This window comes from Apteryx rowi, unplaced genomic scaffold (assembly GCF_003343035.1).
Source record: "Apteryx rowi isolate R43461 unplaced genomic scaffold, aptRow1 scaffold_361, whole genome shotgun sequence".
NCBI lineage: Eukaryota > Metazoa > Chordata > Aves > Apterygiformes > Apterygidae > Apteryx > Apteryx rowi.
Genome location: NW_020450097.1, coordinates 489344 through 506630, shown reverse-complemented (window position 1 = coordinate 506630; position 17287 = coordinate 489344). Strand labels below are relative to the sequence as shown.

Here is a 17287-nt window from a genome sequence, read left to right as displayed (position 1 = left end):
GAACCGGGCTGGGTCCTGTTCTGTACATCGCGCATTCAGCAGAAATGCGGGGCCCAGCGCATGCTATAATTTATTGGTGAATCAAGGAGCTACAGCTGAGTCACAAGTTATAATTAAATCCGCAGGCAAGAAAGAGTTTTTCCTACTGACACCTAAACGTTGTCCTGCATGCCGTCCTGCACCGGCGCCTGAAAGCGTTGCCCAGTCACCACGCACCCTAGCACAGGACAGTGGTGCAAAAGCCCTGCTTTCCCCCGATAGCTGCTTTCCGCGGGGTGGGAGCCACCGCAGCCCCCCGGGACAGGGGCTCCCGGAGCTGCAGGGCTGCGCCGCTTTTGCCCCGCTCACCACCCTTGGGGAGCAGCGGAACCGGACCTGCTAAAGCAGCACGAACCGCCTTCCCAGAACCTAAGTTTGTTAATACCTACAGTAACCCGATTCTAGATGGTAGCCATTCGTATGAGGGTTTACCTTCCAGAACTACTGTGTATAGTTAATTGGTTTGGTCTTTCCCTAATTAAATAGCTATCAAAATAGCGGGATATACAAAGATGAAACTCCCAAAGGCAAAAAGAAGAAATGAGAAGAGGAAAACTAGAAGTGCCTTAAAAATCCAGAAGCCTGTTTGAGGAGAGAAAAAAATTGGAGGAAGGTAAACCGGAGACAGCACTTGCTATAAGCAGAAACAGAACCTGAACAGTAGTCTTCAAAAACAGATACTTAACATACTTGCATTGATGCAGTACATCTTTCTGAAACTAAGCGTAAGAGTCACCTGGTTAGACACAGAAGAGAAAACAGTTCTACTGAACATCTTTGTCCAAGGTAATACAAAAAGGCTTACTGGAAAGAAAATTGTTTAACATTTTCTTGGTATGCCAAAAAGAAAAAAATTGTGATAGCAAAGATCTACATCTAGTAATGACTTTTTCCAGATCATATTTAACTTCTCTGTATAAACCAGGTAACTTCTATCTCACAAGAGCACATCATACTAACTTAGGAAACTTAAGCACAGAAAGAAATCTTCTGTAATTCAGATTCCYGTTGGTTCTAGCAATTCAAGTCATATATAGAATTTACTTGCCATTATTGTGACTATTTAAAAAGGAATTTGCTTATCCCTAATTTCAGGTTTGGGCAAATACTGCAATTCTCTGACAGACCAATTTTTGGCATCCAGTTAACAGGATTTTTGTTGCACAGGGATAACGTTTTGAATGCTTACTCTGCATGTAGCTATTTTCTCAGGCTTGTTCATTCAGAATGATATCACATCCCCCAAGCCTCTTGCTAAATTAATTGCCTGAGTTTTGTTTTTTCACATGGCTGGGTAAGTAAGGATTGTGGCCTGTGAGCTCACAGAAGTAATCTCATTGTGCAACAATTGTTCTATCACTACAGTCTATGTAGAAAATGATTAAAAACCACTTCTACCCCCCCCAAACATATACAAACAGAAACCTGGGGAATAATGTGATGCAATTTGCAAGCATTTTTCCTAGGATCCTTCTATTCCTCCCATACTAATTTATTAAGTATTAATTAAGCTGTGTTTAAAAAGCAAAAAATCAGAATTGCTAGTAGCCAAAAGGTTATGAAGATTTTTTTCCTTGCACAGGGGTTTAAATCTATGCAGGTAGAATGTGCAATGAAATGCAGGCGCAGAAGTGTTGATGGTTGTGTGCAATTGTATCACGCATGACTGTCTTTTTTGATGTTTGTGTCAGGACTGCTGCTGCCGGACCACATCCCTTTCTCCTAATCTTGTCTACAGCTGCGTTCACCCGGCTGGACTGTGCAGCCTGCTCCAGCTGCAGGCACCCGTGGGAGACTGACCCAGAGGAAACRTGCATCTCAGGCTTTCTGTACTCCTGTCTCAGCAGCCAAGTAGTTGGCTGTCCCTCATTTTAATGACAGTATCATAAAACATGCATGCACCTGGCAGAACAGAGCGACTGGCAGAGAATCTTCATTCACACGCACGAGATCTTTTATGGTAGCAGAAAGAGGAACCTTCCCAGGCCTTAGACACCTAACACATTTGTAAAAGTCCAGAGCAAGTGAAATGATCTACACCAAAAGCAGTACTAATTGTCACATTGCTAAATATCATCTTAGTTCCAGTTTCACCTTATTCCAAATCCTGATATATGCCTTGTCACATACTCTAACAAACACTTGCATATGAGCTGTCATGGAATAAGATCAAAGAGAAAGTCCACACCCCAGAAACGCCATGACAGATTCTTTCCTTCCCTTCTACAGCACCTTCATCTGGAGAATTTTCTTTATACATAGGCATTATGGAAGCACAACGCTTCCCGTACATACCATGCGGACGCAGCTGTGGCTTGGGCCAGCCAACCACAGTGAGCATTTAGTCCGCCAAGCACACTGTAACAGCAGCAGTAAAGATGTGCCAACGTGAGTTTTAGGGTATGTTTTCCAATCAAAAGCTGTACTTACTAATACAAGTATAGCTGGCCCCTTACTTAGCACCTGCCAAACCTGTGCTACTGTGTCCTTTCTGCTGTTGTTACTGATGCTAATTAACGCTAGCACTGTGTTTGCCTATACACATCACCATCATCTTACTGTGAAGGCAAGCCCTGCAGTCCCAAGGCTGTTGGAAGCCTGATTCCTCTATCTCAAAATCAAAAAGTCAGTGTGACCATTTCAGGGCATGGAGCAGTTCATTCTTACAGAGAGGAAAATTGCTTAGTAAATGAGCCAGTGAATTCTTTACAGCTGCAGATGCTAGGCAGTTTTTAGATAGAGTTCACAGCAAAAACCACTGGAGGACTCCCAGAAAGTAGGATATTGGCAGTGAAAAGGAACTTTTCAGATTTACAAGAGGAACTTTACATTTAAGTTTCCACACACACAGAACTTTGAGCACAAACTTTGAACATACCTGCCACTTACCATAAATTTTCTGACTTCTTTACACCCACATTTATAGTATGTTGGACCATATTATTTGACCCAGAATGTTAAAACTGAGCTCTAACTCTTGAATTAAAATTTCTGCAGAAAATTTGGGGCAGTTTAGAACTGTCAAAGAACTATGCAAATGTAGACTTTAATAGTCTGCATTTAAATCTTGCTACTTAACTGGAAAGAATTGCCAGAAAGGATCTCTGTGTTAACGTCAGCCAATTTTTCTAAATGAATTTTAAAATGATTTGTCATCCATCCTTCTCACCTCCTTCCAACTTAAAGCAGTCATTGTAAACATTGTTAGGACAGCATAAGCATATGATAGAACACTTTCCTTTTAAGAAAGAGCATGGCATGACTTCATACCTCTATAATCTTAACCATATTTGGTAAAGATTCAGTAAAGTTTTGCATGTTACATAATATTTACCAGACTGACTTACCATCAAGGTGTCTTAAGACTCAGATGACGTGACCACCATAGGTACACTAGTAGTCATTTCTGTGTATCTTGAAGAGCTTATAAAATTAATCCATCATCCAAATATATATCACTATTATACAAGGCAAGTAGTTTACAGTAAACTAATCTCATCCCTTCAAATTATTGCATCTTTAAAAACTATGTTTAAACTCTGCAAAAGCAACCAGGTAGGGATGAAGTTTTAGTGCTGAGTGACTTCTGTAACTGTTACACTGATTTATTCGGCATCTCATCTTCTCTTTGAACATGATCAACAGAGGGATTCTATTCGATCTGAAAGAATATGGCACACAGAATTAAGCAACAAAGAGATAGGAACCTTGTACCAATCTTGACTCATCATTTGAGTTTTACAGAACTTCTGCATGCACTGTACAGAAAATTAGAACATTAAAATGAAAGAAAGAGTAGGTTGGTGGTAGTCAGGTAGAGACAGAAAGCATTTTTCTTTAAAGATGAATGTGAAAAAGCACCAAGTGATTAATTTGGAGTAACAAAGTGTGAATTCAAACATTACCTTAGAAGCAAATTATCTTTAAAAAGGGCAGGACATTTACGCTTACTGTATAAATGATGCTGGACAAGCCTCTTAACAAATAAGTTGTGTTTATAAATGCAGACACATCTTTCAGAATGCACATGGCAAACCTCAAAAACTTCAGCCAGTTAAGCAAGACCCACCAGCCTGAAACACCAAATTCTGAAACACACCATTTACAAGGCACCTTTTTCAGATGAAGAATAAGGTGCAGTGCCATAAGATGTTGGTGTGAAACAATTCACATGTCTGTACATACAATGTTAAGAATTTTCTCTGCTCTTCTGGAAACAGAGGTACCACGGGGAACTTTGCAAAGAAACATTTCAGACAGTGAGAGGACATCAGAGAAACCAAGAAAATCAGAAGAAATTTTAAGACATTGACAATCTGGAGAATACTTTTAACAGAAAAACAATATAAGGACTAGCACTCTCTTTAGCTGTTTTATAAAAGCCATAGAAGGAGTGTTCGGGATTTACTACTTGCTTTGGGAAGCAGGTGAGGAGGACAATACAACATATGTAATATGTCCATATGTGGCTTCCCCCCCCCATGCAACCAATTAAGTCATCACTCATCAGGTTAAACAGATTTTAAATTTATGACAAAATAAAATGAGGAATAAATGAGGACTAGAGCACATGTTTAAAATCTACCATAGCAGACTTTGGAGAAGACTCAATGGCTTACATACCCAGGTCTTAAATATGTCTTGAGCCAAGCAAAGAACTTTCTCAAGCTGAAGCAAGCTTTCATATGAAAGGAATATGAACCTTTAGAGTTTGGGCTGAAAAAACTTGYCCCAAAAGCCACTACAATTTGCACTGAGAAGTTTTTGGGGATGAAAGTTGTCCTCTGTCATATCTCATGCTTTATTAGAAGAACGTATTTAGTCAGTATGAAAAATTCTGAAACTGATTCAGCTCAAGTATTATTAGCTAAAGGTGACTCAAACTCTTCTAAAATGGTGCTTCCTCAGCAGCAATACGGTACTGCACAAGCAGTTTTGAACAGGGGTGTTACTAATCCAAGATTTAYATTGGGAAAGCAATAGAAAAAACAACAGAAAAACAGTATCATGAGCTCCTGTTTATTCTATAACACTTAGCTTCAGAGCTTTTTTTTTTTTTTTTTAATGCACTGGATATGTTCCAACTATTTTCTGGGGTTCACACAGTTTCTTCTTTCAAGCTGTATGACTGCCAATGAGCTTTGAGCTAACTCACTAGATTCTTCATCAATTTTATTTGTTTCAGAGTTAGCAAATATATGACAATCATGATCTGAAATAAACCAGTGTCACAGTTTTCCAACATTTTTAACCATAATGAAACACACCTGTAGTTATTCTGACTCTTTGGAATTGAGAGTCAGTAAAATTTAGCTTTCCCTTTGTCTTACTCCCCCAAAATGAACATTTTTTGCATAATATGTATTTAGATTTACAGCAGTTACAAGCAAACTCATATGCTAATGATTAAAAAAAAAATCAAGCCAACATTTTATTACATTGAGATTTCTTACTGATTGACAACTGTCAACAGAAGTGAAATAAGATGGTAAAGCTGGACAGCTTGCATAGTTATTTTTAAAGAAGGAACTGAGAAAGGTGGCACAGGTGACAAGTTGAAACAAAAATTAGAGAATCATTCACCTAAAAATAAGGACAGTACAAAAATAATTAACACAACTACATTCAGGTATCCAAGGCCACCTCTCTATGAACAGAAGACAGTAAAAAGCCAGCAGAGAGGAATGAAGCAACTTGAATTCTTTCACATCTATTTCAAAGAGGAACTTGAAAGTTTATTTATCTTCTGTTCACTGATAAAAGTTGTTTCAGCCCTAGATTAGGGAGAGAGACTGAACCTGTCAAACTTTAAGCCATCTAGTACAACAGTACCACACTCCTATTAAAAATATACACATTTATAAAAATAAAGCTAACAGAAACTAACTATACAGTCTGAGGTCCTGATTCTGCCATTTATAACAAACAGGCCATAGACAAACCTGGGGTCTATGAGGTGAGATTCTGTCCAGGGACAAGAATCAGGCCATGTATTCAATTTGTAAAACTGGGACCTAAGCTTCTCTTTATAACAAGATGAGACAGGCAAGTCAGTCTGAGATAATTTGAGTTTACTATTTTTATCTATTGGAAGGTCACACAAAAATGTTTAAAAAAAAAATAACAGCATTTTGTGACAGAAGAATTAAATACAAGAACCAATTAAAAAAATATATATATTGTAAGACCAGCCTACTTTTTAGGCAACAACTTACACAGCTAGATTGGAGAGACTTAGTCGTTGCTCATTAGAAACAGAATATGCAAAGGCTTAAAAATTTATTTTTATCATATACAGTATATTGCAGCATATATCCATAAACTCCAGCTGTTCATCAGCATGATGGAAAACATCAGATTATAAATCTAATAATTCAAGACACAAACATGTTTTYGAAGCAGTATTTCTGAACCTTTGTAAATTGGGTGAACAAGCTTCCATTTTTGTAAGCAGCTTTGATGACATGCTATTGGTGTACAGAAGTATCTTCATTTACATTTCGTCAAGGCTCCTCTTGATAGCTTCTTCCAATTCTGCATCTTGCTCTGTATGAATATAAACAAATGTTTTAAAGTTAGTTTCTAAAAGCAAAACATTATGTGGTCATAAAAACAAAGAATGTTTGAAACCAAAGTTACGCAGAAAGCCACCTTTGCGGGCATCTGCTTGCATTAAAGTAAGTGGTCAATAAGCCACTAAATATGTGCAAGAACCAAGAATAAGGTCCCAAACTGTGGTACACTGCTGCTAATGGCACACAGTTCACTCTGCAGCGATACCTGGATTGTTCTGTGAAAGCAGCTTTTTTACCTCCTCCACCCACTTTTTCTTTCTCCTCTTTGAACAGTTGCTAGGGCCCTTTCCTCTTACTCTTTTTGGGGGATATTTTGCCTCCCCATTCCCTCTTACTCCCATACCAGGACTACAACTGGCCACGCACACGGCTAGCTCAACACAGCGGAAGCCAGGCTGGCTCCATAAGGTCAGATGTCCTCACTGCAGTACAGAGGCATCAGAACTGGGACCTCCAGTACATATCAAATGCCACTGCTGTCACTAATGGCAACATCCAGTGCTAGGGGCATCTGAGTGTGGCAGACTTCCAGTACTGTAAATGAATACATTGGACCTTTAATAGTAATGTGTAGTAACAGTTGATAAATCTAATTGAATAAATTCTGTGAACCTAAGATTTAGTTATCTTAATCACTGAACTTGTACAAAGTGTCTGATGATTTTTTAGTTCTTTTTATTTCCATCAGGCAGGAGGGGAGAGTCAAGCCTTTAAGCAATACGTTATTTTTAAAGAGCATCATAGTCTGTCACCAAAAATAAATCACTACATGGTCTGAACACCACCACTAAAAGCACAACAGCAAAAGGATGAAAACAATTTTAAATAAGGTAAAATATGATGTGAGCAGATAGTTGTACTGCTAATTCAAACTTGTGCATAAATCTACAGCTCCCTTTTGGCAGACCAGAGTGCCTTGGTGAGATATAATACATAAATTTGAACTATTTATTCAGAAGTTCAATAGGAGAAGTTCTACTGGAGTCAACAAAGCCATATTAAGCTGGTATGAAGTGAGCTCAGTCAAGGCCTTAATCTCACAATGTCCTGTGGTGCATCAATAAAAATAGATTTTGAGTCTGCTGACATACTTTTAAGGCTAGTAAACTATTTTTTCTTTTAACTCATCACAGTGTTCTTAACTGCTTACGGTTGCCCAGTGAAGTACTCAGAATATTTTAGAGTATGCCTAAGATGTCTCTTGCCGTGAAAATTAGCTAAGCTTAATCTCTTTACCTTCTGTATTACCAGCACTCCTGAAAACAGAGGAAAAGTGAAAACTAGTACCCACCTTCCTGTTTCTTTGTTTCTTCTAAGCTCCTTTTTACTGTTAGCTTGATATCTTCATCCTCTTCACTATCTGAAACTTAAACACACAAATGAAACATACATTATACAGTGCTTCTAAGAAAACCATTAACAGTCACCTCTTACAATTCTCTTCCTATAATAAGATTGTAGGTTGGTTTCGAAGCACTGCACTTGTGACCTGAAATTCAAGATAAAATACATTGTAATAGTTCAAGACAGTAACTCAAGAGAAAGTTTTTTCAACCCTCTCTCCTTTCTCCCCAGAATCCAGAAGCAGACTGTTTCAATTTTATATTATTTTAAAGCAGTAACAACAAAAAATAGGTGCAGAAGCTAGCATTACTGTATTTGTTGCTTTATAATATTCAGTTATTGAAAAAAATGGCATTATTCGCTTTCTACAAATTGTCAAGGATTTCATTATGGGGTGAACTGCTATAATGTGAATGCTGCCTACATGTGGTATTAAGCTAGGTTTTGCTGCGTAAATACCCATCCATTTTGAACAACAGAGTACTATACCTCTATTTGCTAAACTGAGCCCTGCAATTCAGCAGATGTTCAATTCTTACAAAAAGAAAAAAGTGGATGCACTTAATTCAATCTGCTAATTCATCATAATCAAGCCCAGCTGAAACTGTCACCTTTCCCATTCTAAATAATGATCTTCATGAAGCTGACACCTYCAGAACAACACCTGCACTTGCAAGTGCCTAGCAGGTATTGGTGTATGTTTTCATTTGTTTTAAATGGAGCCTCAGTAAACTACAGGTAAAATAAACAAGTCCATCAATCACATCTTATATTTATTCTCCTGCTAGAGGTTAATTGGTATTTTGGCAGATTGTCTCTGTAATAAGGACTTACAATATCTACAATGAACTAGCTGTCTTAGGGTCATGGCAACAGGAGAAGCATTTCCCTTAAAGTCATTACATTTATTAATATACCAATGTAGTTCTACTTACGTTTAGAGGCAAAATATCTGGATACGAACATCTAAATTAAGAACTGCATTACTTAAGGCAGTCCTTAAAATGACCCAAGTTAGGTATTCAAAGTGACAGGTACACTTTCTAAATTTTGTCTTCAAGCTTCTAATACATATACCTTGTTTGAATAGGAACATTACTGACTCCTTCCTGATTCCAGGAACACAAACTCCAACAGCTGGTATCAAATAGAGATTGGAGCCCACAAAGATGCCAGCAATAGTTGGATATATATTGCAATTAAAACGGTCTTTCTCCAGCCTCTTGGCAGACTGACTGTGAATGCTTTTTGGAGCTGCCCACTATCTCTGGGCAGAAGAACTACCTTCCTGTATATCTTATTTCAAAGCAAATAAAGCAACAAAAAAGATAAACCTACACAAATCCAAACAAACCTCATTAAAATAATTTATGAAAGCAATAAGAAGTGGAAAGAAAAGGCTTTGCACAAGTGGCTTCTCCTTTATACCTTCTTAATCTTCCAGCCTGGAAGGCATCTCACACTGTTCAAAAATTTTGTACCTGTCAAAGGTGTAATAGCTGATGCAATCACTCCCTAGTTCATTTCTTGGAATAAGTATAATGGAAGAATTGACATCTGGAGAGCAATAAGTAATAAAGCATTGGACAAGAGTGTCTCTGGTTTGCTACAACTTTAAATAAAAATGCTTTAAGAGAGCTTTACCAGGGGGAGGGAAAAGCTTTTTAGGCATCCTGATAGAGAATGCTGGCAAACGGGAAAGGCAATCAGATTGGCAACTTCCTTAGATGGTTAAACAGCAGAGGATGGGAGTAGTCAGAAATCCAGCAGTTCCTTTCAGATATTATCTAAAGAAGTCAACTTTCCTGGAGCTGGCCATAAGGGCAGCACTGACATGCTGCAAGAGCACAACACTACTCTGCTAACTCCTGCCTTTCCCGAGTCAGGCAATAAGCTAGCATGAGACTCATTTTTCAGAACAATACAGCAGCTCAGTAGCTAAAGTGGACTCTGCTGGCAATTAGGAAAATTATGCATGCTTGTACTGAATATGTAGATGGCAGTATTATTTTAGATATTTAAGAAAGTTTAAGATTCACCTTATATATTAATTCAGGCCTTCTTTTACTGAAATTTTTTGCTAGTCACATCTATTTAATTATATYACTATCATAACATGGGAAACACATCCATTTTGTACCAGAGATATGTGCAAATAGGCATGCAAAACATTTAAATATTTTTAAAATAAATTGCCTGTCCTGTGATTTATCACAATTGATATGCAATAACTGAACACTACTTGACAGTTACATCAAGGAGAACAGGTTTGCTTGAAGAAGGTTTAAGCAAGCCTATTTTGTTGGTGCATATAGTTTACAAGCCTCTGGCAATGAAAGCGCAGCTCAGACTCAGTTGCTGGTAGCTGTCCAGTCGTATCATATGGTCAAGACACTCCACAAACTGTATCTCAGTTGTATCTCCAAGTTGACACTGGTTAAGATAAATTCAACAAGAAGAGCTCAAAGAAACTAGGAAATTTGAAAACAACTAGTACACAAGATGATCTTCCGCTTAGTTTGAGAGGAAAAAGTTCAGCTCAGAGTCAAATGTAGTTATATGGCACGTTAAAAGTCTCTTGAGCTACACCTTGCCTCCAGTGATCTAAAGTTTGGTTATTATTTACAAGACTTTTCTCCTCTCTACCTAACTGTACTTATGTGTATTCAACTTCCCAAGAAGGCAGATGCTGGATTCTTTGAAATCTTTGAGTTGGTGAAAGTTACCCTATTAAGAGGCCAGAAAATGTCCAAATCTTATTCAGGACTTTTTCAGGTAAAAGCTTGTATTTCAGATTGTATTGACTTTCCTTTTCCAAAATCAAAAGCCAGCTAATGCTTGTCATAATGCCCTGCCCCCAGCTACACACACACAAAGAGCAAAGATTAAAGGTGTCATGCCAGATGTCTGGTGAGGCAGGCACAAAAGTGGTAAAGACTATATGTCAGAATTTTAAGATGTTCTGATACGGTTTAACGGCAAACAGAAGTAAGACTGTAACAATCAGGTACAAGTCTGTCGGCAAACCACCTAAGCAGAAACATTTCAACAAATAAGGGTGGTGGTGGGGGGGAGTACTTTTAGGGGCTAGACAGCAAGCACTATAGCATGGAACTCACTTGCCAATCAAAGAGAAGGAAGGGTCAACTGATCAAACAGATGGATTTTAAAGCCACAAGAGACCAGTCTGATATTCCTCATTGGACAGGTCATTGTGCTTCATCTAATATTGCTTGTGCTGTGCCTATATCCTGTGACTGAACTCTGCTTTCAAGGAGATCTTGGATTCTAATAAGAATATACCCCATGCAAATATACTCCTAGTACTGCTGGCATCTTCTGAAGATGGAGAGTAAATGAGAATGTTTAACTTGGAGAAATCAGGCATGTCCTGTTTCTCTTGTTTTAAAGGCTTAGCAAACTCTGCAGCTCCCAACTCCTCTGGGGTCAGAGAGCAAAGGAGAAATCGYCCAGTTTCTTAGCCAGGAAATCTCAAAATATGGCCTCTTCTCTAGAACACTTTGTTAAATACACAACAGCTAAGAAGCTCTGACTGTACCTGTTCTCTCAAAAGAGACATTATTGCTCATTATAGTCCTCATATACTGCCAAATTTCTGCTGGAGGAAAACAAAACAAAACAAAACAGAAAAAAATAAACAAAACAGTGAGGCAAATTCTAGATAAGTATAGAGCACAAAGATCAGGAAGATTTAACCTTACAGATAGGAGCAAATATGCTATTTTTCCCCGAGAGATGCATTACAGTGATATTTCAAGAGTCTCAAAAACCTATTTTGGGGAAGGGACTAGTAAACTTGCACAGAATGCAAGCGCCACCCACTGTCCTGACATCAGTGCCACAGCTTTAATTTAGATAGTGACCCACATTAACTCAACCTAATCCCCTGCCTACATCTGTCCCTCTGCTCCTGCAACCTCCCTAGTTACCATCATCCCCTTAATAGTTTACAAGTCCAATGTTTCTGCTGTCCCTCTGAAGGTTCAATTTCCCTTCCCCTGCCTTAGTCCCCCTCCCTTGCTGAAAATCTTCGTAAGGCACCTCCTGACTGTTCCTCACATCCTGCAGTCTCATACCCTACCCTCATGCTCTCTCCTGCAACACTCTTCTTTTCGGTAGCTCCCAGTCTCATCTGTTTGTTTCTCATCCCACTGTATGGGATTAGTATTGCACTTAGCTCACTGTCTCCCTAATTACTGCCCCACTTCCTTAACAAGTGATGTCTCAAGCTTTTCAGAGCTACTCTACTTTAATGATACCATGAAAGTTACTTCATTCAGGATCCTAGTGACCACTTAGCCTAAAACTTAGGATCAGTATTCTATCCTTATCTTCCTTGATTTCTCAATCACATTCAGTATACGTCATCACGTTACCGTTAAAATACTCCTCTCTGGCTTAAGTAATCCTTTTCTTTATTCCTTTTTCAATATGTGCTTAGAGGATCCTCCAAATTTTTATTGCACTACTTATTGCTCTGATCTCTGTTTCTTCATTACGTAACTTCACCTGTATATGCAAGTACAGCCATCCCCCGGCTGAGGGCTCGCAAATACACAAGACCTCTCCTTATTCCACCCAAACTAAAGCTTCATTCTATGYATCTCCCTGAGGATGTTTATTCACCTGTTCATTCAAGTGTAGCATGACTGAAAATAGAGCTCTCAATCTCTTCTCCTCCTTCCATTACATTTTGTGATAAGTGTGGTCAGTACGATGATGGTCACTCAGACTTTCACGTAGCCTTCATCTTAGACACCGCTCTAAAAATTCCCATCCAGGTTAAGTTAAACCTTGTAGGTGTTTTTGTATGATCTGGCTGGTGAGGTCTTCCCAGTTCATCCACTTGGCTAAAATTCTTCTGCAGACTCATTATCTTACACCTTAACACACTGCTTTCTCCCGGAGGCATATGTACATGTATTCAAATACACCCACAGGAGATGTCACTGACATACCAAAGCTAATAACAACTTTCTGTTGCAGCTAAACACAAGGTTACAACTCAGTGGTAACTTTCTTATCACTCCCTGTAGCAACATGCTACAGCTATTGTAATTGTGTAAAGAAAGGAATAGACACTTACTAGCATAATTATAGTTTTCAGTGTGCAGCCAATGTGCATCACATTACAGATGCTCATGCCCTTCATGCTCGGTCTCTTTGGACAGTAGGAGCTGCGGGTTGGGCTATCTTTAGTCCATTACAGTCTGATGCCTGTTGTCAGCTGAAGGTTTGGAAAAGCAGAGATTGGGGTCAGGTGTGGTATCCATACTGGACCACAACACCTGCAAAAACCCTGGCTGCTGAGAACACAAGCAACTCTTCTCATTTTCTTCTGTAAATTAATTCTTAATTCTTCTTAAATTCTTCTGTTGTCTGTATGTGAACCAAAAGCTCTTGAGGATAGTGGGAGCTAGGAAACTTGGCTGCACTTGTCAAAATGAACTGGAATACTGCTCTTCCAAATATAATCTGTCATAGAAGATAAATTCAGTGGTACCTAAACACTGTAGACAATAGTAGTAGATTGAATAGAGTTCTCAGCCTGCCTCTTCAAGCACAGTGAAAATGAACCTTCTGGGTCAGTGCAAGAGGTGCACTGGCTATCTCACAGACAGCATGTGACACCACCGTGCAATTGCTTGATTTTTACCGTCTTACGAAGCAGCCCAGCCCCTTAAAGAAAGGGGAGGAAATATTCTGAAAAATTTGGTCCTTTTTTAATATATATAAAAAATCTGTTTTATCTAAGAGCTTGGCTAATTAAAGATCTCATGTGAATATGACTGTGAAAAATATAGTTAAGTTAAAGCCCTCAACTCACAAAACTCACTTTTATCAACCCAGCAGTTCTGGCATTCATATTGGTGTCAGCGYGGGTATGACGACCCCTAGCCCACCATCAGGTTTGCCCTCAGCACTGTCACATCAAACAGTATTCATTAGAAGTATGAACTGCAGCAGCAGTGGGATTACCAGACATCAAGCGTCAAGATACAGACAAGAGAATTGCTTTTCTGTATGCCACAAACCTCCTTTCTTTGCAAAGGAAACAAAGGGAGACATTGAAAACTCTTCTGTTTCATCCTCTCAGATTGCTTTATTAATATGCTTCAATCTCCCATCGTGTGCCCTGCCTACAGCACAAAAGAAAAAAAAACTTTTGTACTTAAGAACTCAGGTTCAGCAGCAGAAGAAAGCCATTAAGAATAAGTGTCTTGCCTACTGTTTTAATACCTTAAAGGAAATTCATGCATCCAGTACAGCCAATGGTCTCCTAAGATAACATAGTCTCGATATCCCCCTGCAATATATGCAAGATTTTTTTTTTTTTTTTTTTTTTTGACTGCATGGACCACAGTTCAAACAGCAGTTCTGCTGAACTGGCAAAATGGTTCGCAAGGTGCAACAGTCAGAGACTGCCACAGCCCAAACACAACCTGGCTACTCTGGAGCTACTGATAGCTCTGTGAAGGTTATTTAGGGAAACAGTTTTTGTTTTGAAGTTCTTCCAACACCAACAAGTGCCCTATATTTTTCAACACAACTCTGTGGTAACTGTTTTCTCACTTATTTCTCCCATCAAAACCAACAGCCTGCAGGCTTAAGACAGTCACAGAGCAAACAAATCTTGTTTTTAACTTGAACGTCCTTATATTCAGATGCATCCCTGTAACAGGACAACAGGTTATACCAGCCAGCCTATCATAACTTCCTGACTTTCCATCTCAGCCCTCTGATATCAGTCTTGCTACACTAAGACTTGCAAATGCTTKTTGGTGCTGGTGAGCCACACAATGAAGTGTGTATTCTGGGGTGACTACACCTTTCCAAAAAAACCTTTATAGACCCTTTGTAATGGCATCATCCCACTACACAGAGAGCACAGGCCTAGTACCAAAACTGAAAAATTTAAAGTCTTGTTTTATTACAGGAAGAGAAGACAACGGTAACTCTTACTACCTGGGTCCCATCCGGTTGACACGGACAGGAGAGGGGACTAAGGAAGGTTCAACACCACTCTATTCTTTATGAATTTGCCTGGGAACCCTGAGTGCCAAAGGACACATGCATGATTCTGGCACTTTTCTGCTCAAAATAAATATTTTTTTGATCACGACCACATGCATAATTTAAGTGGAAGCACAACAATCAAAGAGCCATCAAGTTAAAAGTTAAAGCTTGGGGTGCTTCCTAGTCATGTCCGTCACCATAATAGCAAATTAAGTATTAACATAGTAAAGGATGTTGGAAGAAAGGGTTAGATTAGGAAACTGTTGAATGCATGACCAATATAAATATTGGAGTATAACTTACACACAAAAAATGGTTAGATCAAACTCATCTCCTGTTAGCCAGGATACCCAGGTGAATAAACTATACTAGCAAAACTACTTAACAGGGAGCTTTAGCACTCTAAAGTAGAACAGTCACTTCCCTCTTCTTGCCCTCTCGTTTTAAGTCACATCCCTTAACAACAAACTACACAAGAAAGAAAGTTTTTTTCATTAATGTAAATTGACTAAACTGTACTGCCTGGAAGTTACAGTTCTCTGCCAGTCCTTCCACCAATTTTTCATAAAAGTATGCAAAGCTCCCAAAACAAAAGCAACCTTCCACTTCAATATAGTTATAGCTATAATTACATTAGAAGAGCACTATCAAACTAGGAATTTTAGTATACTCTAATAAGAAAATATTTGTAGTGTGAATGTAAGGATACAAAATGTAGCTTTATAGATAACTGTGGAGAAAAGTCATCTTCCCCCTTCAGCAAAATGAGCTATGCTAGTAAAAACCACAGTTCTGTGATTAACTTATCTGCAGTAAGAAATTTTACTGGTGTGGCTACTTCTGGCCAGGAATCACATCTCCATAATCCAGTTGACAAATCGAGACCAGGAAAAGTCTGAGGTGGCATAAAACACTAAGGACCTCGTCTGTATCAAAAACATGCAAATCAATTCCAGCTCACCACAGATCACTTTTTCAGGAAATCATTTCTTTATCCTGTCTTTCTTTCAGTCAATTGATGCCAATTCACCAATCAGTGCTAGCACTCCACTATAATCTTCCTGGTAGAGCAGCAGCAGCATGCTGGCATTCTCATAAACCTGCATCAAGATTAGTAGCGTCTTTTTCCTGAAAACAGTTTAGGGCTAATTCAGAAATGACTTTCTGTAACATGCGCTCAATTTACAAGCCCCCAAAGCCATGACAGAAGCAAGGAGTAGCAACAGTACGTCTGTAGAGAAATATCAGGTTTTCCAGAAAAACTGTATTTAAAGGTATTTTAAAATATTGAGAAAATATTTAAGCTCAACTCTGCTTTCAATATCCTTTGCTCCTTGAAAAGCAGCTGGTTCAAATCTCTTCGATTATTCTGTATCAAATTTCTGACTATTCTGTATTAAAAAAAGTGTGATCATTTTAGAATATGGCATTCTAGAAACCCTGAAGGCTTTCACTGATATTTTTCCTCCAAACGGACATGTGAGCCGTGGGCCAGGGAAAACAAATATCAAATGACTGGAAGTGGCCAGGAGGACAAGCAGAGCTAAAATAGACAGATTTTTTTTTTTGAAACAGTGCTGGCTCTAGCAGAGTCTCTCTCAGAAACCAGATTCTCACATTTGTTTCAGACCCAGAACAAATCAAGCAAAGTAGATTTCAGGACGAATCAACAAAAAGGCACACTAGAGTGCTCTAAAGAGCCCTTCTTTAACCAGGAAGGAATTTACAGACCGAAACAACACAGTTTGTCTCCTCTATAACAAAGGATAGAGCGAGGACAGTTTGCTGTGTTGAACAGCAATGCTTAATTAAGTCTTGTTTCAAAATGTGCCACAAGTAAATTGATTTTCCGATCCATGTATAATTGAAAAATGAGTATTTTAAAGAAGCACCAAGGATAACCATTAGACTGTTTTGTCAGCATGAGTGTTCTGTTCTTTTATTGGAAACACTATTGGTTTATTGGAAAGACTGTGCTTAATGTTTAGTTACTATGTTTTGTGTAGTTACTACCTTTTGTGGTATCTGAAATGCTGTTTAGCAAGGCACACATCATGTCTCCTTCAATGTGATGAGGATTTAGGATGCGAGCTGACCGCTGAGTCATTTTAAATTGAGCTTCCAGTTCTAGAAAGCTTTTGTCTCCAGAAAGTACAGTGAAAGGAATTTGCTTGGGCAAGTGCTCATCCAGACGACCAGCCTGTATGGAGAGAAAGGAGAGATGTTCAACTAAGATATCGTTTTTGTCTCATGGGATTTGGCTAGGTTTTCCTTTCTTCCTTTTTTTTTTT

General features: G+C 38.7%; 1 protein-coding gene across 3 annotated transcripts in view; it reads right to left on the bottom strand.

The window, feature by feature from the left end:
- Positions 1-5190: 5190 nt before the first annotated feature.
- The window catches only part of ZNF451 (zinc finger protein 451), a 46107-nt gene continuing 34010 nt past the window's right edge, over positions 5191-17287 (bottom strand). For 2 of the 3 annotated variants that reach the window (XM_026073118.1, XM_026073119.1), the window contains 3 exons: positions 17010-17196; positions 7906-7980; positions 5191-6585 (listed from right to left, as the gene is read on the bottom strand). In XM_026073118.1, coding sequence (XP_025928903.1) covers positions 6533-6585; positions 7906-7980; positions 17010-17196 — 315 coding nt within the window. In that variant the 3' untranslated portion in view covers positions 5191-6532. Of the gene's footprint in view, positions 6586-7905; positions 7981-13065; positions 13207-17009; positions 17197-17287 lie in introns of those variants that run through there. The other variant, XR_003254760.1, reaches the window with a different exon arrangement.